Source organism: Micropterus salmoides, unplaced genomic scaffold (assembly GCF_014851395.1).
Source record: "Micropterus salmoides isolate LMB-PRFRI ecotype aquatic unplaced genomic scaffold, ASM1485139v1 Ms_hic_scaffold_11, whole genome shotgun sequence".
In the NCBI taxonomy this organism is placed as follows: domain Eukaryota; kingdom Metazoa; phylum Chordata; class Actinopteri; order Centrarchiformes; family Centrarchidae; genus Micropterus; species Micropterus salmoides.
The window spans coordinates 15,066,700-15,094,099 of NW_024040152.1; the positions used below are offsets into that span (position 1 = coordinate 15,066,700).

Genomic DNA, 27,400 nt, shown 5'->3' on the forward strand with positions numbered 1-27,400 from the left:
CTGCTGCTGGTTCTCTGGGGGAAGCGGTGTGTTTACATGTGTGCATTTGAATTTGGGACAGGGCCGGTGCCACCAATTTGGAACTGGTGGTCTTTTCCTCTTTTCCAAAATGTCCTCATCTACCTTTTCCCTCTTTTCCTCGTCTTTCCTCCTGTTTTCCTGCCTCTCTCTCTCTCGCTCTCTCTCATTCTCACTCAGTATGTTTCTCTCGGGCCGGGGGGCCTGTGGGCCTGTGGGTAGGGGCCTTATTCCATCAGCCTGGGGCTTCTGTCAGAGGCTTGTTCCATTTTGCGTCATGGTGTTGACTGAGCGGACCCCACACTTAACTCCCATAGAGCTATGGGGTTGGGCGGCAGGGCTGCCGGCACAGGCTAACGCAGCCCCGTGTTCAGCGTGGTAATCTGATGGCCATGTTTATTTTATGCAGCTCTCCTTTGATGGAGCAGAAAAAGTCTTTGGGCTTTTTGTTTCAGCATTTTCACTGCCAGGTCAGAGGTGCTCGCCGTGGTTACGCTCAGGAAGAATAATATTTGCCCTCATATTCGCTCCAAACAGGCTTTTTTCCATATTAGTGTCAGGGATACTCTCTGGGTTTCTGCCTTCCACTGATTCGGCACATTGGAGGTGAAGGGTGGTGGGGGACCGCACCTCGAAAGCATCGCTCCCTGGAGGATAACGGGGGTGTTTTACAGGTTGTCCCCAGGGTCTGTTCCTATACCCCTGAGTGAACCCCCGTCACACTCAGCTGCGGACCTGAGAGACAGCCCTGCAGCCATATATATATAAGTCCCAGTAGTGAAGGAAAACACACACATAAACACATGAAAACACTCTCCCTCCTGCTTGGCTGCCCCGGACTCCACCTCAGCTGTCAGTCGTCCAAACCTCCCAGGGGTGCGTTTTAATGGAGTTACCAAAAAAACAGTTACCTCTCCTTGTCTGCCTGTGCCTTTCACTGCTTCGCCTCAAAACTCACACACCCACCTATCTGCCTTGTGTCAGCTGTTTCAGATGGGTCGAAAAGCCAGGGAACCGCACAAAGTCATTATATGAGGTTTTGACCTAAACGTACAAGACAGAGACAGAACTGTCCACATTCACAGGATTGGATTCTGACCCCAATTTGTTCTGTACAACCACACTATAAAGTACAAATAAAGTCACAATCACAATGTTCTGCACTTACGGTGTCTCTGTTGAGCTTTACAATGTTGATCTGACCTGGGAAAGTGTTCTCTGAGTGGCGACTTACAGGACTCGCTTTTCATGCAAGAATGTTTTTACTTTGAAGATTAATTAGTATGTAGCTTTTGAGAGAAGAAGCCCAGATTGTGGCCAGATTATTGTTTATCTATCTTCAATTGTGCTATTGTAACTGGCCATGGTCCACGCTGTGATCATGATATTAGAGGAATGAATCATTGTCATAGAAGATAGGACACCCTGGGGAGTTTTATATGGATAATGTTTCATTTCCTTCTAGGCTGTTCATTATTAATGGTCTGAATACAGAAAAGACTGGGTTTAGGCCAGATAGGAACAATAAGCACACATGCACACACCAGCATGCGTAAACAGAAACTAGATCACCATCAACCCTCCTTTACACATCTTATCTTTCCATTGGAGATGAATAGAAAACCATGTACAGGAAGGTTTACACTTCCTGCCCTCCTCCATATATCCCATTATCCACCTTTATGTTCTAACACATTAGGCATGTTTCTGGCCTCCCGTGTGACTGTGAGGTATGTGCTTACTCACAGATGAAGGAGCCTAAACTCTGATGTAATCCAGGGGAAACAAGGAAATGAGAGTGGAGGGGACTACCCTGGAGGTAGGTAATCCAATCCCTCCTAGTGCAATATAGCAGCTCAAAACAATTACCGTCTGGTTGCTCCCAAATCAGCCCCAGAAGCCAGACAAATGGGGTGTAGACTTGACTTGTTAGTAGACATTGATGTCAAGTCAGATTTCGTACGTTACTACAGAAGGGAAGCTAATCTGGATCAGGGTTTGACAATGTTGCGTTCGCTGTTCAAACTGAGCTTGAAAGCCTCTGCAGATGGCACAGTGCGGGAGGTGGTAGAAAAGCCGGGTCAGTGAGTCATAAAGCGGTGCTGTCAGTCAAGCCAGAAATCTGCCTATGTGCTGTGTGTGTGTGTCCTCCTCTTACCACTTACCCAATCAGGGGCTGATTAAAGGGGTTCGCCTTTCCTGTGACATGCCTCTATCTCTATTCCCTCTTCCTGTCCCGCAGTTGTCCCTCATTCTCACCCAACACCCTTTAGATGGGTGATAGTCTGTTTTACGTCTTTGCTATCGCTATCTTTGTTCAGTCGCTTTCTTCCATGGAATCACTTTGTATTTTTCTAATCCCACCTCTGTTGTTGGTCATTGGCTCTTTTCTCCATGACTGTCCCACCTATCTCTCTCCCAACCCATCCTAGTCTTTTCTTTTCTCTTTTCATATGTCACCATCCCATCCTCGTCATCACTCTCAGTTTCCAAGGATAGCTGCTGTCGCTGTGTTTATTGTCTCTGTGTCAAACCTGGACTTATATCGGTCCAGGCAACCTGCTCCATCCCCTCCTGCCCCACATTTTTGTCGTCATCGCTTTTATTTCTCCCCAGTTATTGTCCATGTGCCAGTTGTTTCTGGGCTTTTAGTCCGGTCTGCTGCAGGGAATTTCCTTCTTATCGCTTACTGGGCCATTCCTTGCATTCCTGGCATGCTTCCTGGCACTAACGGGGGTCCAGCCAGATGCGAGGGCGTCACTAATACAAGGCAGACGCTGAGGCCAACTGACACCATTCATGTATCCAGCGGTGACCTTCTGATGAGAATGGACAGTGTGATTGATGAACCAAAAGAGGATGAGGAGCCAGGGAGAAAAGGGAGGGAGAGATATAAAAAGACAGTGGCGACGGGGGTGTAATGGTAATGTGTGTGAACTTGGTGCCAAAAATAGAAATTACTGGATAGCTTTCATTTCTAAGTCCTTGACTCACAAATTGTTATTGATAAAAGAAGACATGTAAGGTATTTAAATATCTCCCGACAGAGCGATTTGTGGCTAATTGGGAACAGCAGGGGGTCAAAGTGCACTTAAACACTGGGAACAAGAATAGAGAGATTAGAATAACTTTCATGTCATTCCTCTTAGTAACAGACCTCCAAGGATAAAGGTGGTTCTCTAACTGCACACTAAATAAAGATATTGTGAGTTCCCATAATGAAGGTCAAGAAAATAAAACTGGAGAGATGTTGGGCTTGTGACAGGTCGTGGAGATGTACAAGTAAATGATGGCCCTGACTTGTCAGCTGGAGATAATGATAATGGTGGTTACAAAGAATGCACGAAAACACATTACTTCCATTTCTTTCTCTCACTATTCTAGAGATAAGATAGTCTGTCCAAGAAGTATGAGGGATAGATAGTTCACAGTTTATATAAACATTTACAGTAAATGTTTTCTTTCCCCATGAGAATGCAAAAAAACGGAACTGCGATACGACAAGAACTGCAGAAATCTCAATCAAAAATAAGGAAGACAGTGTATCTTCTGTACCGTGTTTTCACCGCTTTAAGTCAAAGTCACTTCAAACCAAAGTTGACATTTCAGTGAACTTGAGGTCCGCTTCCCCTCCCTGTGCGGTCAAAGCACAGCCTACTCAATGTGGAGAGAAGCCTTCTTCATTTCCAAACATTTTCAAATGCACTCAGCCTCCAAACTGTTGTACTCGGCTCCCTGATCCCCGTCTGTACGTTATTTCAAAACATAAACAGAGACAACATGCGGATATGAAATTTCCTTTCCTGTGTTTGCACTTAGTTATGATGAAATTTACACACTCTGCATGGCTGACGCACAGGAAGTGGTCGGCGGAAGGACGGTAGAATCAATACAGCTGCCCATGTGCTCTGTTATAAGTTGTGTTATCTGCTATCATTGTTATGGGAGGTTGATTTATGATTGTCAGCGCGTAATGAGCGTTAATTTAATGAACGGACAGTGATGGAGGGGCCTGATGTGCGTCAGCATTGACAGAAACAGTCAGGCCATGTCAGGTTAAAGGGGGTAGTGGGTTATAAATTGTTTTAAATGCTAGAGTAAACTGTCTAACAGACGTAAGCATATGTGTGTTTCTGCGAGTTGGTGTGTATGTGTGTGTCCATCTGTCTGCAAAAGGGCATCCTCCCACCCCCCATGTGACTGAGGTCACGTCATGTTAACAAAGTAGTAGGGCAAACTGCGCCGTCACACAAGTCCTCTTCCTTTTGTCCTTCGCTCCCCTCACTCTTTCCCGGTTTCTCCAGGCCCCCTCTACCCCCTTACACACACACACAGCCCTCCCCGTTTCGCCAGAGAGTTTGTCAGCAGCTCTCAGCTTCCGTAGAATAACACGACAACAGGCTCAGTGTGTGGCTGACGCAGACGCATGGCGCGCCGGCAAGTAGTGGTCAGCTCTGATACAGTATGCATCCCTCACAGACAGACACACACATACACACAGACATAGTAACTCACCACAGAAACGGTGCAAGGCTGACAAAGGGACAGAGAATGCACAAGTAATGTCTCCTGGATAACTATTCTGGACGCTGAGGAATGCACCAAAAATAGCACACTCACCTTCACTTTCACTCTTTTTCTTTCACTTTTCTGAAAACTTCTCTGCAGGGTCACCAGTGCAGAGATACTGCAGTAGAATTCACCTTTTACATGCACATGTTTGATTACATTTGCTTTCATTGTTTAAAACTTGTGCTATTTATGTTTCTTTGACCAGCAGGAGAGAGAGTGTGTGAAGCGAGTGCGTGCGTGAAAGAGAAAGAACGAGGGAGCTGAGGGGAAGCACTTTGAAAGGAGGAAGAGATGGGGAGAGAGAGGGATGCAGACAGGACACGCAATGACAGGAGAGGAAAGAATGTTTAGGGCGACTGAGAATGGCGGTGAGAGGAGCGCGGGGGGGGGCCCGGTGGAGAAAACGGGAGCTCTGAGACAGGCTTGGGCTCTCCAGTGTATTAACACTAGTCTGAGATTGAGGGAGCAAGCAGGGTAGATGGAAAGAGTGTTTGCACAGTAAAAAGTTCCTTTTGCGTGGGCTGCTTGCTTCCCGCTGCACCCCCACCCCCTTCCTCTTCTCCTTCTCACACTCTGTCTGTGACCTATTGCTTCAACTAGTTCATTCAGAGATTTCCTCACTGGCAGACGCAAAACGGGCTTGGACGCAGTGAGAGTGAGAGGGGAACGTGAGCAGGTGAGCAACGCAGAGTCAGAGAGGGAGAAGGTTTCGGCTGACTGTTGCTGTTACACATGCACGAGCGCACACACGCGCGCATACAAACTCATACACTGTGTTTTGTCACATACCATAGCATTTGGTTTCCAAACCAAATTTTGTCTCGTAAATGTTTAATGGAGAGCTGATTTTGAGCATTTTGCTCCCCCAGTTTCTGCCGACATGAGATGTTTTCCTCATGCTCTCCCTTTCATCCCTGCATCCTGTCCTTTGCACGGCTCTGTGAGCTGAACCAACGGAGGAAACCTGCAATAATGATGCTGGTTAATGTCCCCATTTAATGGTCTAATAAAAACGCAAAGCAACAGATGCACAACAGCCATATATGCCGCCAGTGGCCAGCTCACATGAAAAAGGAAGAGAGCAATTGACACGCATAATTAGTAAATCACGTCCACAGGGAGTTTTTTCAACTAAAGACTCGTGAGTCGATGGGGGGATGGAGGGGGGTGTTGAGAGTTCATAAATCCATTTGGAAGAGGACAACAGTGCTTTAACCTCTGATCACTGACAGTGAGAAAGAGAGAGTCAGAGACGTCACTTTATTGCCCAATGACTGCAGCCCCCTCCTGTGTGTCACTATTTCTTCCTCCTATCCCCCCTGAACTATTAACACACTCACTTGCTCTCTGACGCAGGTTGAAGTAAGGGGGCAAGCAGAGGGGAGAAGGGGGATGGGGCCATGATTGCGTTGGGTAGCGAGTAAGGGTAAGGTTACCATGACAATTCCCCAGATAGGATCCCAGCGGAATCGCGCACTTGGCAGCGAGCTGGAGAGAATGAATGGGGGACAGAATGACGGAGCAGAGAGGAAGAAGAGCGGAGGTGGTCACGGGGAAACTTGAAAGTGTATTAACAGTAATAGGTCGGACCTTTGGTTTTCCCTTTGAGCGTAATCTTCACGTTTGTTTACTCAAGCCCCGCTGGAATCCACTAGAGGAAATGAGGGTGCAACATAAAAATGGTGAATGTATTACTACTCCTTCTCCCATAATTCCTTTTACCATCAGAGCAGCGTTGCGTCACAGCCAACGCTTGCACTGTTTAGATGACGCTCTGAGGTAAGCAGAACATGAAGGCTTAACCCTAAAATCCACAAGACTCCTTTATCATCCAACTGGACATGGAAATTAACCCACGGCAGCAAACATTTATGGGAAAATCCACATTATCAGAACGTGCTGATTTGGTATTTGTTCACATAATCAGATTACAAGTCTAATGACACTAAAGTAAACAATGAACAAAAACCCCCAACATAAAAAAACAATCTATTCTTGCTCAAGCTCTTCCTTATCAGATAAATAAACTATGGAGTATATTACACTAACACTCACTCTGATGATAGTCTGTTTTACATGTTTGGTTGAGACAACTTTGTTCAAATCAAAGTTTTTAAAGTGGCGAATGAATCGTGCAGCTGTGGGGATTAACAGCCCAGCAAAAGGTGAGCAAAGAGTGTGAGGCATTCAAATCGAAGCCTGCGTAATAATGTGTGAATACATGCCGTGGCGCACAGGAAACCTACTGTAAAGCATGACCGAATTGAGTGAATCTTGTGTGAGTAAAGTTTGTCTGGCAGCGAGGCCTGGCAGGCCCTGTCACAGGTTCCCCTTCCTCTCTGATGTCTTTGAGGTCGTAGTCTGAGTGTCTCACTCTGTTTCTCCTCCTATGGTGGTTTACACAGATTGGTGATGTAATGGGTAGCATATGAAGGCCACACACAAACACATAGACGCACACACAAACACTGATGCTCATGCACGATATACAGACACCGCACTTATACCACCACATGCCCATAATTACACACATATACTGTACGCACACCCATTTACACAAACCCTGGATTCCCCCTTTTCCAACAGGCATGCACCAATGTGTGCTCGCTTTCTCACACAAAAAACAAATGTCTAAACAAAGATACATAACTGTTCTTCTTTTGCGCACTGATGCATGTGCGCACACACTGCCACAAACACACACACACACACACACTTAAAGGGCACCCACCCAGTGTAGTGTGTGTGATCTGCGCTGGCGGATGGCCTAACAGAAGACTGTGCTTCAGAACCACCCAGGAGACCCCCATCATGAGAGGCAGCCCAGAGAGGGAATGAGGGAGAGTGACTAACTTCACTTTTTCTTTTCTTCTCTCCCCAGCTGTGTCTTCAAACGGCCCTTTGATGTGGGAAATTAAAAAGAGCCAGTGTGTCAATATCTCCCTACGTCCAACCACACTCATCTATTCCCTCTCCGTCTTCTCCTGCTCTCCTCCTTTCCCTGCTTTTCTTCTCTACTGTTGACCCGAGAAAACAGTGTGTGACCCTTTTTCACCACAACAACTGCGCCACCCACTCACTGCCACCAGGCCCTCATCATTTGGAGGGTGTTTGTTTGTCTGTGTAGGCCCACCACCGGACTGGCAACTCTGTGTGTATATGTGTATGAGTGTGCGAATGTGCGCATGCAAGGCCCACCACTAATTATTTTCTAACCACACCATGAGTGTATGTCTGTGAATGAGGGTCTCCTAATCTCACACCCAGACTCTAAAGCGCTTTCTTCCTTTTCCCTGGTCTCCCCCTTCTCATGCTTGCTTGCTCTCTTTCTGTGCGTGTCTGTGTGCGTGTGTGTGTGTGTGTGTCTGTAGTCAGGTCTCCATCCAAATGTAGCAACAAAAAAAAAATTACAATGCTAATTTATGTGCGTTTCCTATACAAATATCCAGAGTTGGTTCATCCAGATTTACAGGCCCTGATCGCCCAATCCGGTGCCATTATACCATCGCAGAAGAAGATGGGGCCAGTCAAACTTCAAATGGTGGGGGGGCTTACAGTCACTGCTGCCCGCAGATCTGATGTTTTCGTCTGCTGCCTTCTTTCTTCTCATCAGCAGACTGGAAGCTTCAAGTCACCTGCTTTGTGTGCATTATGATTAATTGGCTACGTCTGGCACTGTGTTGCATTTTCTTTAATCGTCACACCAACTTTTGAATGCCAGTCAAACCTTAAAAACGTTGCTATGATATTTTGAGGGTTTCCACTCAGGTGTTATAATTAAAACGTGCGCAAAAATAGGTGGATGTAAACGCACTTATTGACTTTCTTGTTAATATACAGTGTGTGTACAGTATGATGCATCAACTGTCCCTCTGTGATGACTGGAAACAAATTTTTGGCCTTTTCAATATAGTAGGCCACGCTTTACTGCACCTGACTGAGTGTTTCCAGGCTGCCTTGCTCTGCTCTCGTGTGTGTGTGAGTGTGACAGGGAGAGAAACATACAGAGTGTGAGAAATCATGTTGATGTGTGTACACTAGACGGTTATGTTTCCTCGTGTATCAGAGTGTGTGTTTCTAAACTAGAAAATGTCTTTTTGGTGTGTTTTCATTTATTAGAGCAGCATGTTTTCCTATGACACAGCGCATGTTGTGTGTGCATCCACATGCATGTTTTGTGTGTGCGTGTGTGTGTGTGTGTGTGTGTGTGTGTGTGTCTGCTGTATTGACCCCCATCAATCACCCCCTACCCTTCAGGTGTGTGTCTGTGTGAATGTCCTGTGGTGTGTTTGTGTGTGTGTATGTGTGTCCGCTTACTGTTTCTATGCAACACTTTCAGAGGCCCCTTGGTCTGGACAACACCTCTCTCCTGCTCCTATCCGTCTCTCACTCCTCACTCTTTCCTTCACCCTGGAGAGGGAGAGAAGGAGTGAAAAAAAGAGAGGAGGTGGGTGGGGGGGCAGTGGAAATAACAGGCTGCTGTCTCAGGAGGGGCTCTGAAAAAAAAGAGCAAGGGGTGAGAAAAGGAGGGAGTGAAATACGGGAGAGAAAAGGTGTTTGCTGTGCGCATTAGCTGTAATACAGGGAATGTGGCATGTGTAGTCTAACAGGACCCTGACATAAATTAAAAAACACACTTTCCCTGACATTTCACCCTTGAATAGGGCACATAACACCAGCCAGCACAAGAAAAAGAAAGGGCAGGTAAAACTAGAGGCTCTGAAAGATACATGGTTACATGAGATATGCTGATACACATGAAAACAATGGGCTTTTTAAAACGTCTGCAGTGATAGACAGAGAGAGAGAGAGAGAGACAGGGGAAGAGATTTGGAGATGGAAAGATAAAAAGTAGGTAGATGGGACTGATTGGCGCAGGTAGCTGGATGCGACGGAGGAAGTGCTGGAGATAGCGACAGGACGGGACGGGAGAAAGTGATAGAGGAAAGAAAAAAAAACAACGGAACATTTTTTTTTAAGTTTCGCAAAGGGAGACAGAGCAGGCAGCAGGGAGGGGAGGAGGAAAGAGAGAGGAGGGAGAGAGAGAGCGCGCGCGCGAGAGAGAGAGAGCGTGTGTCTCTCAGTGTGTGTGTGTGTGTGTGTGTGTGTGTGTGTGTGTGTGTGTGTTTTTATGAATGAAGTGAGTCACTGCCGATGTGTCATAGGCCCGACGTCTTTATAAAGGAAGTTTTAAACAAGCCTAAACACTTCACTGCGCGCAAAAATTGGACTTAGCCTACCACACTCGCATCCCTCTCTGCATTTCTGTTGCCTCTCTCTCTCTCTCCAAACTGTCCAAGTGTCTCTCTGCCTTCAGCACTCCATAAAGACTACAAGGGGCTCATCTCAAACTTTTACCACAGACAGAAAAAGTTTGGCGATATTGACTTTTACCTTCCTTTCTCTCTGAGTGCCTCAGTCATCACTCTGCTCTCTCATTCATTCTCTCTCGACCTGACAACTTTCCTCCTCACTCTGACTTGAAGAGTGCGAAGAAGGAACCGGAGCACGTGACAATTTCCGGAGTTCAATTTATTTATTAATTTTCAATTTATTTATTTATCCACGTTTGTTTGCTGGTTTAACTACCCCTTGGATCCGAAACATTATGAAATGTAAGTCTTGTATGTATTTTATGTTCATTATTTCGTTCAGTTATTAATGATCATTTATGTTACAGCTTTGTTATAGGCCTATATTATTACTAAACGGGCGATTTTTAAATTGTGGGTCTATAGGCTAACGTTTAGGCTTTCTGACTGTTGACAGATATTTTATCGTTCCAATACAGATTAAAATAAATCATTTATTTAGATGATTTCCAAACAATTGCCTTGACATTCAGTATGGACAATTTTATTCTCTGTTGATCCCTAAACTGTAAAAGTTACACTAGGACAGGAAGCTCAGATGCTCCTGCAGTGTTATTTTGGCAGTGATTCTTGTGGTTCACCTGTAATTATCAAGCATTCATCATTTCAACACCACTGTGGTCCCCTTTTAATACTTAGTCTACCTTGTATTTGAACTTGAAAGGAAAAGAATGAATGAGCTTACTGTTAGAGAGTTGACTTGGCTGGGTCCATATAATTCATACCACCAACTCAAGTACCTATCCAGTTGCAGGTGTGACAATCAGCAGCATTCATTGCGTTGCTTATGGTGAAGGAGTGATGGTGATATTCTTTGTCAAAGCTCAGCATTTAATGATTTAATGATTTGCATTCAGCCTGTGAAAACATGACTCTGACACTGAAGCTCTTAAGGATTCCTCTGCCAAGTCTGGAGCTATTGTTTATATTATGGTGCAATATCTTTCCCTGGAGCTGACAGCCTCGGCCTGAGGTCATTATCATTATGGCGAGATGACAGCGCCTCTCCACTAATTGCTTCTGTTTTGTTCTACCCTTACAGTGCTGCTCGACTCCTCCTCATCCCTCCTCTTCTCACTGCTATTGGCTCAGCTGCCTGTGTTCACGTCTGCCTCTCCGGTACCACAGCGGCGGCCCACAGACATGGATAAACTGTCCAATCAGACCAAAAATCTAATGAAGCTCACCCAAGAGCTGCTGGTAAGTGAACATGACGTCATGATGATTACCATTCTCAGCTATTGATTGGAGGAGAGGCTAATGAGGCCCTAACTATCCTATGCTAATTGAATTGTTAGTGTGATTGTGGAAGAGGATGCCGGTCACAGCCTGTCCTCATTGAACTTTCCCTTAATTGGATTTTAGTGTTAAGGTTACCTTCCTCCTCCTCTAAGCACAACAAAGTCTGCACTCTGCTCCGTTGTCCTGGCTGAACTACACTGGGTTTGCACAGGAGTTGAGATTGACTTAAGCTGCTTTCATTGATGACAGACTGGCTGGAGTCCATCTGCATGCTTAGATCAGGGCAGCAAAAGCCTCAGGGGAGATTTGACTGAGTGATCTCACTTTTAATCCACGCTAGACTCAGAAGGGAGGGGAGGTCTGACTCAGCAACCTCCTGGTCTGCCTGGTCACCTGACTAGTGGTGGCACCAGGAAGATTGGTGGCTGGGCCAGTGCTTTTATCCAGTTCAGTGAGTGTGCAATGAAATGAATCAATGTGTTATGGAATTAAGGAGAATGAACACACATTTACAGCGTTGGTATAGCAAAATACTTGAGGTGGTGAAGGGAAAAGAGAAGCAAAACAAAAAGTTCTAGGAATCAGTTTAATATCTCCCATCAAGACAAATTTAGAACTACATATCAACACCATGTCTGCATCCAGCTAACGCACAACTGCCAAGCATACCATCTGTGAAATGACAGCAAAGTATATCACATGCCTGTTTACATAGAAACATGTTTATGTTCTGCGGCTTGACTGTGGAAGTGAGGATGGAGTTGGAGGAGTTTTTTCTCCAATGAAATGTGAATCACTTGCACCGTACTGACAACTCTGGCCCGAAATCTCATTTTGTTGACAGTCAAGTTGGTAGGAAAATCAGATTTGAGAACTTGAGAACCAGCTGGTGATTGTGTATCAACAGTGTGTTTTAACAGGTGAAAAGAAAGCGGGGTCATATCTCTGCATCTTTGGTTACACCTGACTGATCTAGATTCTATTTTTGCATTATGCAAATCTTTAAACTCTTTTGTTCAGGGGATAAAATCAAAAATAGCCACATACTCTCTCTAGTCTTAGCCAGAAGATAGTGTTCATAATGTGTGTATGTGTGTGTGTGTGCGCGCGGGTTTGTTTATTTAAAACAATGTTACAGGCTATTGTGTAGCAGCAGTCTAACCTGGCACCCAGATGTGAACAAACAGGCATTATCAAAGGGTGTTGGGGACAGTATTACACAGTGTTCAGTAACAAGGAAGATTTATTTTTAATTTTCTTTCCTTATTGTGTGGAATTCCACTAAAGCGAGGACAACGTTAGGAAAGATAAATAGAATGGGAATCCATGGAAAGTCCCTGCAAAAAAGCAATAAAACTGTTGCTTTAAAGAGAGAGACGTGTGTGTGCACACACATAGGTCTATATAAGTTTTCCAACGCAACTCGTATGTGTGAGTGTTTGCATGCATATAGTATGGGTGCAAATATGTTTATGTGTGCATGCATTTGTGTGTATGCATGTTTGTGGCTGTGTGTGTGTCTGCATTGAGGGTTCTGTAAATAGTCATGGTTGTGTAGGTGCTGTGTTTAGTGTTTTGCTTTTGGTCGCCACAGCAAAGTGACTTGATAAAAATCAAAAAGATTTATCACATTCCAGTATTTGCATTCAGGAAGAAAAGGCTGGATGCTAAGTTCTGTCGGGTGAGGTCATGATCTACGATGGAGAGAGCAAGAAAAGGAGGATAAGAGGGAGAATTAAAGACTGAGAAAGATGGAGCAAAAACCACAAGAGATGAAGAGATCAGAGAGCCAACTAGATGACAAGCTAGTGGTGTATGTGTGTGCATGCATGCACATGTGCACGTGATGTTGTATGTGCTTGTGCACCTGGTATGAGACAGAGAGGAAATGGGAGAGAGAGGAGAGGGTAGGGAAGCAAGGGATGGAAGGGGACAAAAGCAAACGGAGACAAAACATTGGACCACAAACATAAGTGAGCTATTATGAAAGGCTGATGGAGAGACATGCGAGACAATGTGGCACATTCATCACATAAAAACATCAACACAAACAACTGGAGGCAAACAGCAAAGCAAGGAAAACACTGCATAACAGGTTAAGGAAGCATTAAGCACACACAACCTGTTTACACAAAACATTTCTCAGCACTCATCATCCTAATGTTGTTATGTTCCTCTTCTGAGTGGAAATGACGCATGGCACATCAGTCATCTCCATTTATCCCCATTCATTACTGAATCAGGCGTACATCTTTAATACTACATTGTACCACCTAAGAGCACAGCTGCCTTTGTAAGGTACAACTCCATAAACAGGCAGTCAGGTTGTTTATCCCCCTCTAGTGGCCATGAAGAGCACTACATCTGCCCTCTGGACTTAGTTTACAACACAACTAGCTGGGCAGCAGCACTGCGTCATTCCATCTTTTTATAGCTGTGACCCTGGAGTTTCCCTACAGCCCTGTGTTGTCTGTCCCACTTGGAGCTTTCTTAGTCACTGCATATGTTGTTATCCCTGTAGAAAACATCCTGTGGGTTCAGGTCATTTGCTCTTATTGTTGACATTTGGGGTGGCTGAATGTGGGTGAACTCACACTGACCCAATCAACCACACTCCCCTCAGTGAGAGCTACTGTCTCTAAGCACAGAAAAGAGTCATCCAATCGAGGTGCTAGACTAATACTTTCCCATGTTGCCGTGACTTGTCTCAGAATGAGTGAAATTGCGCTGATGCAAATTACTAACGGGCTGCTCTGTGTCTTGTTTTCTCTTTATCCACAGAGGGAGCATGCATTTGACTCAGACGTGGAGCCCCACAGGTTCAGGTCCCTGCCAGAAATGAGCAACAGATCAGCCAATGACCTCAACAATCTTGAGGTAATGCTCTGATAATGTGTTTGTGCGTGGCTGTGTGTTTGTGCATGCTTGTGAAGGGAGAGGGGATGGTCTGTTTCTATTCACACAGTTAGATTTTGCCACACCCATGCTAAGTCTCTAAAGTATGTCTGTGTTGTTTCCAGCTGAAGCCCACACTCTCTCAGCTGCATGCTGACCTGAAGCTGTATGAGCACCACTTTGAGTGGCTGAACAGGGTTTCAAAGAAGCACCACCACCCTGCAGTGCCCAAGCTTGTAGAGATGATCAGAGAGATGAAATCTCTTATCACCCTGCTGCACCGTCAGGTAAAGAGAGTTTCTCCTTTTCCTCAGTTGCCTTCAGTGTTTCATTTTATAATGTTACATGCACATTTTAGCAGGAAATCATGTCATTTTCTACAACAGTTTGCTATCACTTTAAAATTTACCTTGCAATAAATAAATGTTTTTAATCTCACCTACAGATGCAGAAAGTTGAAGCACCAAGGCTGACTCCGGCGACCCCGTCCCTCCCCCCTCATCTACCCTATCAGTTTGATGTCCTGCAGTCGAGCCATGAGCTTCTCCAACACTTCAAGCTCTTTTGTGATTGGGCATACAGAGCATTCGTCAGCCTCAAGCCAAAGGTCCCTGCAGTGCAATGATGATCCAAGCACATTAATTATTTTCCTTTTAACTACTTGGCTACAGAGCCAGTGAGGATACGTGGAGTCCAGCGTCAGCCAAAGGGGAATTAGGACCATGTCAGTGTGCACTGTTGTCAATAGCATCCTATAGGAGGCCCAAATGTCAAATAATGACATGTGTGTTGAAGAATGTGTCTTTCCATCAGAGCCAATAAGGATGCGCAATACTGCAGCCAGTTACAACCGTCAAGATCCCCGTTAAAAGCCAGTTTAACTACATGATTCCCTAAACTCTCCCCATTAAGGCCTTGTTCATGACCATGTTATTTATGTATTTATTTATTTATTGACTGTTAGTAATTTATTTAATTTTATTTATTTGAAGTTGTAATGTGTCACTTCCATCTTTATTTTCTGTATTAACGTGAATTCATCAGTAATCTTAAATCTCTGTAATCTTTCTTTTTGTCTTGTGTCTCACTGATCCTCAAGCAAAACACAGTAGCACTTCCTGAACCTATAGCTCTGATAATGACTTTTGTTTAAACAAACGTATGCTACTTTGCATTTGTGTCTTTCTTCAGCGAATATTTCTTCCAGTAGATGTAGCATATATTCGGGATGGCCAAGGTTTTCACTATCTCTCACTTACAGTGCCCTTAAAGTAACCATTTTAGTTACAATGTTAAATGTGCCATGTCTTAACATATCAATTGATGGCCTTTGAAATTGATTGCATTGCATCTGAAAATGTCAAGATGGTAATCGAAGAGAAGTAAATGCTTTCTTTTGTACCACAGGCAGAGTTGCCATTTTAGATGCCTGTTTGTCGCATTCTGAATGAGGAGGCATATTTAACATTGTGGTAAAGTTATTTGAATGTGCCCTGTTGCTGAGCACTGATGGACCGGATTAGATTCTTTGCACAAACCTGTTAGGATTAGCCTCTTGGATGAGTGAGATGGCTGATTTTGAACCTGTGCTTTTGGGTAGAAAAGATTTTTTTAGTTAAACACCCAAAGCCTTAAAATACTATGTATTGTGACACTATGTTCTGTACTGGTGTACATAAGTGTACAAGAATGTAAATTGCTCTATACATGTGCTTTTGTGTATTATGTTGTTTTCTACAATATAATGTAGATTACTTTACCAATTTTATCACTATATTTTTTGTTCATTCCTATTGTAGTATTTGTTACAGTATTGACTATTTATTTAAGTAAAGTGGTGGAACTATTTATTTTGTGCTGCAGTGGAGCAAGCCTCCTATGTTTTTGTACTTTTATACAGTTTTTTTTTCATATTTACTATTATTATACCATCATGTTTAAATTATTATTATAACATCAAGATGCCTCTTCCACACACTGATTGGCCTCAATGTGAAATATGTGCCTTGGTGAAATAAATACGAAAGAATGTGCACAATGGATTTAAGTATATTTAACCGTGGTCCACCTAACCTGAAACGTAACTTTGACAGATACACGCAGACACTACATTACCCAGAGGTCTATGCGCCAAAGTGAATAGAACTGGTAAGTAACCATTGCGATTAAGCTTTATAAATGATTTTTGACGACCTTGGAGTGTATATACATAACCAATAAGTGCTCTCCCTCAAATTTGGAAGTCAGAAATATTTTAAAGTGACATTTAAAAATGTCAATCTGTCTGTTGAATCTCCTGACCAATAGTAGTAACTAATATATTGACGCAAACAGCCAATCACCGTCGCTGTTCTTAGAAGGCGGCATCGGGCGGAGGACTGCTGTTAGTTTGTGCTGTGTTTATTGTTAAGGTTGTGTGGATTAGCACTGCGGTACCCAGTCCATTTTCATAATATCAACAAGATAGCTTTATGATGAGTTAAAGATGCTCGGTGAGTACTACTTCAGCCTGTAATCATACACATCTTTATCGGGCAGTTATATGGCGCTTTTCCGCATTGACGAGGGCTAGATTAGCTTTAAAAGAAGGCCCGGAGCTGTTTTTGTTGATACTGTAAAAACTGATATTTTTTTGTCTTTCGGCTTCCACCGCTGACCGGTTACATTTGAATACACTTAGACAGCTTTATGTGTAACTTAGCTATATATATATATATATATATGTGTGTGTGTATATTTATTGCTAGTAAGCACCGCACTGCGGGGACGGACAGAAACTGACTGACGGCCAGAGGAAAGACAGCAGGAGGGAGGGAGGGAGGGCAGCGGGTGGAATTTAAAGGGGACATTCCTACCAAGAGTTACCAAGTTATAATACTGTATATTTGTTTCCAGTCAGACCTGTCCTGAGCTGTCTACTTGGGATGACAGCTGGTGTTTCCAGTGGCTGACAAAGAAGGAATTTATTAAAATACACAGAACATGAATGAAGGAAAGATGAAAGAAAAACCATGATACTGCACCCAAACTGATACACACCCACTGCCACGGAGTACCTTTATCTTCTCCCAGCTTTCCCTGGTAATGGCTAACTCAGTGGCCTTAGTGGTCCAGGCAGAACTCTTACCGTCTCAGTCTACTGCCTCCCTCTCTCCTTTCCCATCTCTTCTTGGTTCGGGAGAGGATGGTGAGGATGACAGGGACAGAGAGGAGCTGGTGGATGGAGACAAGGGAGTAGTAGAGGGCGAGGAAGAGGTGGTCCTGGACATGGTGACGTCGTCAGTGTCAGGCCAAGCGCAGCAGCCTGAGCAGTCGGACCATCCCTTCCAGTGTATGGACTGTGGCAAGAGCTTCAGGTGGTCGTCCAGGCTGACCCACCACCAGCGGAGCCACAACAATGAGAGACCATACCGCTGCAACCTCTGCCCCAAGGCCTTCAAAGGCTCCTCTGCTCTGCTCTACCACCAACGGTACCTCTGATATAATTGCATTTACCATCCTTATTAGTGTAACACTTAGAAAAGAGTGTCCTGAAGCTGTTAGAAGTATTTTATGTATTGAAGTGAAGAGGAGAAAAAGTAAATATTCGCAGGGCAGGAGTGTTGTGATTGTATCTTCAACTGCCAGACTTTCAAAGAGAAAAGCTGGACCCATCTCTGCCTCAATTGTATTTGGTCCAACTGTTCAAATTCAGGTAAACTACAGGAAACTCAAAGTAGTGTGGACTATGTAAAAGCTATATTCATTATCTTCAATAAAAACAGCTATACTTGGTGACAATGAATAGGATTGTATCACAAAAGAAAGTTTTGCAGTGTATTACTATACTGATAATGCATCAAACCTGTAATGACATTATGTATAAAATTTATTGTGATATCTTCCTGAGTAGTTGCTTTTCCTTTGCAGGTCACACTCAGGGGATAAGCCTTACAAATGTCAGGACTGTGGCAAAGCCTTCAAACGCTCCTCTCTGCTCCAGGTGAGAAAGCAAACAAAGTCATTTTTATAAACGGAGATTTTGTCTGGGAAAAAGAAATGCTTATCTATCTGTGTCTTATCTCCAGGTCCATCAGAGTGTCCACACTGGAGTGCGTGCCTTCTTGTGCCCCTACTGCCCCCTGACCTTTAAATGGAGTTCTCATTACCAATATCACCTGCGCCAGCACACTGGAGAGTGTCCATACCCCTGTGACACCTGCCCCAAGGCCTTCAAGAACTCAAGCAGTCTGCGGCGACACAAGAATGTCCACCTTGGTCTCAAGCCTTACACGTGTTCAGTGTGTAACAAATCTTTCACTCAGTCTACCAACCTGAGGCAGCACATGAGGATACATACAGGGGAGAGGCCCTACATCTGCAGTGAGTGTGGACGAAGCTTCACACATTCGTCAAACCTGGCCCTGCACAAGAACTCACACTCCAACTTCAATGCACGAGGGAAGGAGGGAAAGAGGGGAGACGACGCAAGGAGGATAAATGAGGTAGTGCAGGTGGTGGTAGGGGCAGAGGAAGTAACATCATCCATGTTGACTGACATGGTGGGATTTGTGAGCCAGGAAGGAACTGATGGAGTGGGCGTGGGGATGGAAGAAGTGTTCCTGTCAACCACTTCATCCAGCCAGAATCCGAGCCTTCTCCCCCAGCTCACCCTCACCTCCTCTGGGGAGGGCGTGTGCACATCTAGGGCCATCGGTACAGAGGTTCACCTGAGCACAGACACCGGGGCCAGTGTGCTGCTTTACAGCTGTGGCAGCTGCAGCCACACCTTTGGCACACGAACAGATCTAGAGGATCACCAGGCCATCCACATGGCTCCAGACGATCACGGGGCCTGTGCGGAGGCGGGGCCTGGGGCAGGGATGGAGGTTGGGGATGGGCTGGTGGGAGCTGGTCACCTGCTGGCTGATTTTGAGGAGGTGGTTGAGACTACCACAGTGGCTGAAAATGGACACACAACAGAGGTGCTCCTTGGACTGACAGAAGGAGCAGATGGCAGCAATGCAGTAAGAATAAAGCCCTTCCACATTAAATTAAAAGAAAAGTGAAGTAAAATACAGTATTTTAGATAGGGAATCAGGTCTTGGGGGGTTGTATGTAGCCTGGTTCCAGACCTTTGAATCATCCCCCCACTTCTCAGATTTGTTCAGCATTTAAAATATGTCTGATGTTGTGGTCACTGATGGCTGTCTCAGAGGTTAGGTGGGATTAGAAATGGGGGCGTCATCTTCCCACAGCTGTAGCTGTAGCTAGCTAGCTACCTAGCTACATTCATGAAAAATGGCCAGTGTGGATGAGATGCATGTCAATTTACAGATTGACACATTTCTTTAATCAGTGTGACAAACGTTGCTCCTAGCAGCTGCAGCTTCTGTGTCAATTGAAAATGATGTTAGCATAAGGGATACATCACTCGCTGCTGATTGGTTTAAGGACAACAAATGAAGCTAAAAAGCAACAAACAGAATTTCAGGCTAAACTAATAAAATGAAACAATAGCAATTCAGTCTGATTTTTAGACTAAGTTGTATGATGTACAGTATATCCACTGTTTGTAATGTGGTAAAAGAATGAAGTATTCTTGAAGGTCTAGACACTCATCTGTCTATATGATCTAATTTTAATGTTTTTAAACACATATCTACCTGCCCTATAAAGTGATTGAGTTCAATCTGAAGATACGTTTTTTAATGTTTGTTATTTCATTTGGTTTGTCCTCAGAGTGTGGGCACCACCCAGGCCCAGTTTGACCTGCTGCAGAGCTTCACCGAGGTGACTCAGAGCCCTGAGACCGTTCAGCCGGAGGCCAGAACCACATGGGCAGGGCTGTCATGTGGCTACTGCAATAAGACCTTCAAGACCAGTGGAGGCCTCAATAGACATGTGTCACTGGTGAGAATGACTGTTGTAATTGCCCTTCTACTAAGACTGTTATACAAATTACAGCACTGAGATTTATTAATAATCTTTGCTTCCTGTGTTCCCCTTTTGTTTGTCCAGATGCACTCTCTCTCCTCGCAATCCCGCTCCCAGTTCAGCTGCTCCGCCTGCGACCGCTCCTTCCCCCTTCTCTCATCACTCCTCACCCACCAACACTCCCACACCCCTGAGCAACGTCTCCTGGCTGAGGCAGAGGCAGAGATAGTGTGCCCTCCTTCCCTTTCCCTGTCTCTCCCCCTTCCCTCCTCCCCTAGCCAGGCTGACAAGCAGCAGGAAGGCCAGAGGGAGATCCATGTGGACATCATAACTGTCGGTGAGGAGCATGAGGAACAACCGGCCAAATTAACCAAAGCCCCAAAAAAGACAGGAGCCAACAAGAGCACTCCTGCTGGAGGTAAAGACATTTTCAAAGCAGAACACACACGATGTAAGTAAAAAATGTCCAAAACGGGCCCAAAGTGTCAATATTTTCCAGCACTGCCTTAACCCTCTTGGGCATGGAGTTCACATTTACCCTCAGCTTCTTTAGCAAGGCAGCGGCCATCTTGGAGGTGTGTTTCGGGTCGTTATCATGTTGGAATACTGCCCTGCGGCCTAGTCTCCAAAGGCAGGGGATCATGCTCTGCTTCAGTATGTCAGAGTACATGTTGGCATTCATGGTTCCCTCAATGAACTGTAGCTCCCCAGTGCTGGCAGCACTCATGATTCCCCAGACCATGACACTCCCACCGCCATACTCCTCACCTGGTTGCCTCCACACATGCTTGACACCTTCTGAACCAAATCTTTATCTTGGTCTCATCAGACCACAGGACATGGTTCCAGTAATCCATGTCCTTAGTCTGCTTGTCTTCAGCAACTCTGCATCATCTTTAGAAGAGGCTTCCTTCTGGGACGACAGCCATGCAGACCAATGTGATGCAGTATGCGGCATATTTTTTGAGCACTGACAGGCTGACCCCACACCCCTTCAACCTCTGCAGCAATGCTGGCAGCACTCATACGTCTATTTCCCAAAGAAAACCTCTGGATTTGGTCGACCATGGCGAGGCCTGTTCTGAGTGTAACCTGTCCTGTTGAACCGCTTTATGGTCTTGGCCACCGTGCTGCAGCTCAGTTTCAGAGTCTTGGCAATCTTCTTATAGCCTAGGCCATTTTTATGTAGAGCAACAATTCCTTTTTTCATAACCTCAGAGTTCTTTGCCATGAGGTGCCATGTTAAACTTCCAGTTACCAGTATGAGGGACTGTGAGAGCGATAACACCAAATTTAACACACCTGCTCCCCATTCACACCTGAGACCTTGTAACACTAACGAGTCACATGACACCGGGGAGGGAAAATGGCTAATTGGTCCCAATTTGGACATTTTCACTTAGGGGTGTACTCACTTTTGTTGCCAGCGGTTTAGACCTTAATGGTTGTGTGATGTGTTATTTTTGAGGGGACAGCAAATTCACACTATTACACAAGCTGTACAATCACTACTTAACTTTGTAGCAAAGTGTCATTTCTTCAATGTTGTCACATGAAAAGATATAATCAGATATTTACAAAACTGTGAGAGGTGTACTCACTTTTGTGAGATACTGTACTATGTCATTTTTAATTTCACACACTTTCTTACAGAGAGGCCATACCGCTGTTCAGAGTGTGGAAAAGCCTTCAAAGGTTCATCGGGTCTAAAATACCACATGAGGGATCACACTGGGGAAAGGCCCTACCGCTGCACTGAATGTGGAAAAAGCTTCAAGAGGTCGTCACTGCTTTCAATTCATCAGAGGGTATGGCTTAAGTTTCCAAATGAGAGAGCCATCATTTGGAAGCAAAATTTGATATTCATGTCACAGCATAACTTAAGAAATCTCTAGTTTACAGGAGCAGCAGCTGTCTAGTATGGTTCACACCGCTGCAGATGAATGCAATTTAAACAGACAAATCCAAAAAGCAATAAATACTCCCTTTAACGGAGTAACACACTGCAGTTACAGTTACTTTCTTGAGACTAAGTGGCTGTTACTGCACAACACAAGTGACAATAGTGTGATTTCTGATTGCATTACTCACACATTTCGATGTTTTCTTGTTGCCATGGCTACATTTAGTTCTTAGTGGAAAAAAATAAAATTAAATGGGACCAATAGATTTAATTTCATTCTATACTTAAGTTTTACTTAACTACAATGAACATTTAAATATGTAATAACAACCACACACTTGTCCAGCAGATAGTTTTTGTACTATAAATACAACTGAGTGCTAGATCCTGTAAAAACAAACAAACTTGAAATCGTATAAATTGCGTTTATTTTTTTCACTTTCACAATACCCAGGTACACACAGGTGTTCGGGCATTCCAGTGCCCTCACTGCCCTCTCACCTTCAAATGGAGCTCTCACTACCAGTACCACTTGCGGCAGCATACAGGCGAGAGACCATATGTGTGTAAGGAGTGTGGCAAGTCCTTCAAGAACACAAGCTGCCTTCGTAGACATGGTCAGATGCACTCTGGACTGCGGCCTCACACCTGTTCCATCTGCTCAAAGTCTTTCTCCCAGACGTCAAACCTCAAACAGGTCAGTACATCCTGTACAGATGCAGCTATGAACTCCTGTAGATTTTCAGCTGTTTATATTGAGTAGCTCCCCCTTATCTCATAAACATTTTTTCTTCTCTTGTTATTTCTCTGTGAACAGCATGAACGCACCCATTCTGGTGAGAGACCCTTTCAGTGCACACACTGCAATAAAAGCTTTACACACTCCTCCAACCTCCAGCTCCACCTTCGCACACACTCCTCCAGTAAGGACTTCAAATGCCCGTACTGCTCTAAGGAGTTTGTGATGCACTCCTACTTGCAGAGGCACATCCGTACCCATGGCAGTGGTGTTCCCCTGCCCTGCCCTGGTGGTGGAAGTAAAGATGGAGTGGCTGTGAAAGCCAGTCTTGGGGGAGTAACAACCACCACAACCCTGCTCAACCCCATCACCCTTGAAACATCAGGAAACCATGGCAGCCTGATTGTGTCCCAGCCAGCACTTAATATCCCCCCCAACACCTCCCAGAACTACTTTATGATTCAGACAGCCAGCGGCCTGCAGCTCATTCCTCTCTCGTCCCCTCCACCAGCCCCGCCACCACCTCCGCCTCCTCCTCCTCCACCACCTCCGTCCCAGCCCCAAAACTTCTACCTTCTACAGTGCCCCTCTAACAATGGCAGCCAGTCCAGCTTGATTCTCGTCCCCACGGCTAACAACCCTCCACCAGCTCTGGAGCCTCAGACCCTCCCTGTGCTTCAGACTATTCAAGCCATCCAGCCCGTCCTAAACCAAACACAGACTCAGATGCCTCAGTTTCCGACCATATCACAACAGCAACAGCAGACCAGGATCATAATCACCAACAATAATAACAATGCAAACATGCCTGTTGCCCCGCCAACACACACGCTCTCAGCCAACTCCCTACTAACCAAGCCTATATTAGGGAAAAGCACACGGACAGCACGGGGCAGACGGGGGCGCAAACCAAAAGCTACTCTTCAGAAATCTGCAGCAGCTCCTGTCAGTCAGACTGCAGGTGGAGCTCTGTCAATAACAAACTGTAATGTGACCAGTGTTACAGAGACTATTACCACAGAGTCGTCCACAGTGTCCTACTGTCCTCTGTCAACATCTTGCACTGTCCCTCTTCTTTCATCTTCCACAACTGTAACCCCCACAGTGGACACCTCAAGACCTCCATCCACTACTACCATGGTTACATCAGCCACAGCATCAGTTTCTATTCCTGTCCCAGCCAATCCAGAAAGGAACCCTAATACCACTGTGGGGCAAATAAGGACACGGGAGACCATGACAGGGAAACAGTTTGTGTTATGTTTTGATAATGAAGGACAGGCAAAGGAGGGGATGAATATTGAGGAGGGTGGGGAGTCATACGTGTTGCGGTTTGAAGGGGAGGCATCAGGAGAGGCAGGGGATAGAGGAGTGGGTGGGGAAGGAAAATCACTTGTGCTGCAGTTCGAGACAAATGGACAAGGTGAAGGAGAAAAGGGGGGAGATAAGAGAGGGATGATGTCACTTCTGCGTGAATGGGGTGGAGAAAAGCAGGGAGAGGGACAGGCAGGAGAGGAATGCAGCCAGGGAGAGTCTTATGTCCTTCATTTCCACACTGAGGCACAGGACAGCGGTCCATCCAGTGCTACCTTCAGTCAAGGGCAAGAGACCGGCCTGCAGCTTTCCTGCACACCTACCCAAAGTTTGGTGCCTCTTGATGGGCAGGAGGTTGTGTTTGAACTTGGGGGTGAGACCAAGATGGAGCAGGGGACTGAGGAGGGTATGCAGATGATAGCACTGATAGAAGGTGAAGGGGGGATGATGGGAGAAGGAGGGGCAGGTTGTAATGCTGCAAGTGGTAGTGTTACTGAGGGTGGAGGAGCCATGGAAAATATATTTCAGCTGGAAAGTGGAGAGGAAATTGTTATAATTGAGGTCAGCACAAGTAGCTTAAGAGAAGGAAGAGAGGAGAGAGGAGGGAATGGGGAGATGTCACAAAGTAGTGAGGTGAAATATGAGGGTGTAACAGCAGAGACAAAGGAAAAGTCTGCAAGGGAACACGTCTCTACAGACAATCCACAGGTATATACATCTACTGAAGACCCAATAAGAAATGGACCTATACCTAACCCTAAAGAGATACAGTTCTCTAACTAAAACCAGTGTGCTTGTTAGAAGAAGAGTGTGTGTGAGCGAATGCCTCACTATTTGTGGGCTCAGTGTGTTAGCACTTTAGTCAATTTGAGTTCTCCTGAAAATGAGGGAGAACATGCAGTTAGATGAGTACTGTCTTGTAATCCCATGGTGCCACATACTAGAAATGTTATACATTCAAATAGGCTGTACATGGATCTTGGAATATTCCTAAATATATTAGTTTAAATGAGACTGTCATTTGCAGCTTGTTTATTAAGTAAATATGTTTTTGTGAATAAATGTTGTACATGGCCCACTTCCTTCATAATGTTAATAGTAAAAAATAGCTAATTATTAATAAATCTGTCAATACCTTTTATCATTTGCCTTTTTTAATTGTTGGTTTGAGTTTTTGCTTTATAAAACAACTAAACAAGGTAATTGCATTTGGAGCGTTGTTTACGCTGTTACGTAGCGTGTGCCATTCACGTAGCGTGTGCGCAGTGCGGATTGTGATTACGCAATTGACGTAGGTGGAATTATTGAGTACGTTAGTTCTCAGAATTCCTCCTTTCCGCAAGAAACAGACTCTGCGACCATTCAGTTTAACGTGCCAAACGTGAACGAATTTGACAACAAACTGAGAGGTAGGCCACATACAGCGTGGATTTCCCATTTTCACTTGAATTTGAGCTGCATGGTGCAGAAGGTAAGCGTAAATGGGGTTTAGAAAAGGGGAACTAAACGTGCCGGTACTCGGGACAGACCGCAGCACTTCGTAATAACCATATAAGGATTTGAACAACGCCTTTCGCTTTAGACTGTGCCTATGAAGATCACTGTTTAAACTTGCAGATGAAAGCTAGAATGGCGTGCATTATACAAGAACAGAATGATGGTGACACATGCATGCTACAAATCCTCCATAATCCCTATCTGCTGTTTTTGTTGTTAGGAGCCATCGTGGGTGTGATGTTACATTGCAACTACTGGCTCACTGTCGGCGAAGTCTATTCTTTGCATAATAAAAACGTTGGTAACACGTTGACCCATTTCAGGTCTATCATAGTATAGATACTGCAAGAAGGCACTAACTCCGTGTGTCAGTCGACAACAGAATCAGATATCTGCATGATTTTAGGATCAAATTCTTTAAATGTGTTTTTGTAGGGTCCCTGTGCATACAGTGTGGATGTTGGAGTTTGGGATAGCCTGCGAGTAGACAGTGGTGCAGCAATCCTGCTGTAGAGCATATAGTGTAAACATGGTGAGGCTGGAGCTGGATCGGGTGGTGATGAGGAGGATGAAGGAGGACGACATAGAGGTGGTCAAAGCCCTCATCAAGGTTTGTACAGACAGACTGCTTTAATCGTGCTGGGAATATATTCTTTTCCTTGTTAGGCTTGTGCTGATTATAATTTAATTACATTTTTTTTACTTTAACTCTCCAGGAGGGCTGTGAGGGCACAGAGAACCGTCTCATCCTCCACATACTCACTCGTCCACTCTGCCTCTTTGTCCTGGCTGTTTTATCCTCAATCCTGCGCTGCCTCGTCCATTCCTTTATACTGGCCCTTGCTATTCCTGTCTTCCTCTTAATTGTGTTTCTCAAGATAACCATGCCGCGGTCCACAGGGGTTCTGGGCAGCAGCCGTCCCTACTGGGACTATGTGGGGAGCAGCTTCAGGGGGGGACAGGATGAGACACTGCAGAATCCCTACTGTAGTATCAGTGGCAAGACACCAGTGACTAAAAGGGTTAGTTTACCAGTTTGCTGGAAGTTCTTAGGTGGTTTTCACTTAATTATAATGACCAAATGTTGCAGCCAAATAATCATATTTCCTTTACTCAGACAAGGCGCGGAATTGCTCCCAAAGACAAGGACAAAGATGTATCAACAGAGAAGGTCACCCCGGAGAGAGAACAGGCAGCGGGGCACGTCTGGGTGGCAGATTGCGAGGGTGACATCCTCGGCTGCATCTTCCGGGAAAGCGAGAATCGAACGGGCATCAGGAGGATCTGCAGGTTGGTGACGGGCAGCTGGTACCGCAGGGAGGGCCTGGGCCGGCTGCTTGTCCAGAGTCTGGAGCAGAGAGAGAGGGAGACTGGCGCTCACAGAGTGTACGCACACATCCCTTACCCCTCCAAGCTGGGGGAGGCCTTCTTCAGGAAGCTGGGCTATCAGCAACTTGGGGAAGAGACTGATGAAGAAGATGAGGAGAGGAACTTAGAGACTCCAGAGAGAGGCTTTCTGGGATACCCCCTTACTAAGGTGTTTTACAAAGACCTGTAATTGAGTGATGATGGACTCATGGAGAGAAAAAAATCGTGTTGAGCACAGGAATGCCTAAAGGTAAAGAAGACATAACAAATGCAAACTGTGTACCTCTGCCGAAGGTGATAGTGTTATTGCTGGAACATGTTGGGATATTTGTTTAAGTTAATAACTTATTAGATATTTGTGTTATTTATGTCAGTATTTATTTACTGTATGTGTTGCAGTTCTGTTTATTTGAAGTTTACCTTTTCATCATGCAAAGTATTTCTTCCTTTTCATTGCAACAAATGGTAGCTAATTTTTGAATTTCTCAAAAATAACATGAAGCTTCAGTCATGCTGTTCTGTCATCGTTTGTAATGTAATAAAATATTTATGTAAAATGTGTGG

At 44.9% G+C, this 27,400-nt stretch overlaps 3 protein-coding genes across 5 annotated transcripts; all 3 read left to right on the top strand.

Moving 5' to 3' along the window:
* The first annotated feature begins 9,815 nt into the window (after positions 1-9,815).
* il11a (interleukin 11a) lies at positions 9,816-15,947 on the top strand. The gene is made up of 5 exons (XM_038711201.1): positions 9,816-10,205; positions 11,005-11,162; positions 13,986-14,081; positions 14,225-14,386; positions 14,545-15,947. The coding sequence occupies exons 1-5, from the start codon at positions 10,199-10,201 to the stop codon at positions 14,722-14,724; spliced, it is 603 nt and encodes a 200-aa protein (XP_038567129.1). The 5' UTR covers positions 9,816-10,198; the 3' UTR covers positions 14,725-15,947.
* Positions 15,948-16,454: 507 nt separating this feature from the next.
* On the top strand, positions 16,455-25,112 carry znf628 (zinc finger protein 628). 2 transcript variants are annotated; one of them, XM_038711202.1, is made up of 9 exons: positions 16,455-16,591; positions 16,995-17,569; positions 18,009-18,081; positions 18,167-19,105; positions 19,821-19,991; positions 20,100-20,433; positions 21,669-21,823; positions 22,373-22,615; positions 22,736-25,112. In XM_038711202.1, exons 2-9 carry the CDS (start codon positions 17,184-17,186, stop codon positions 24,752-24,754), a joined length of 4,320 nt encoding a protein of 1,439 aa, XP_038567130.1. In that variant the 5' UTR covers positions 16,455-16,591; positions 16,995-17,183; the 3' UTR covers positions 24,755-25,112. The 2 variants fall into 2 exon arrangements, with proteins under 2 accessions (XP_038567130.1, XP_038567131.1); XM_038711203.1 differs by having other exon boundaries at positions 16,999-17,569.
* Positions 25,113-25,261: 149 nt separating this feature from the next.
* Positions 25,262-27,393, top strand: nat14 (N-acetyltransferase 14 (GCN5-related, putative)). 2 transcript variants are annotated; one of them, XM_038711205.1, is made up of 4 exons: positions 25,262-25,380; positions 25,904-26,078; positions 26,185-26,490; positions 26,586-27,393. In XM_038711205.1, exons 2-4 carry the CDS (start codon positions 25,998-26,000, stop codon positions 27,024-27,026), a joined length of 828 nt encoding a protein of 275 aa, XP_038567133.1. In that variant the 5' UTR covers positions 25,262-25,380; positions 25,904-25,997; the 3' UTR covers positions 27,027-27,393. The 2 variants fall into 2 exon arrangements, with proteins under 2 accessions (XP_038567133.1, XP_038567132.1); XM_038711204.1 differs by having other exon boundaries at positions 25,310-25,442.
* The last annotated feature ends 7 nt before the right edge of the window (positions 27,394-27,400 follow it).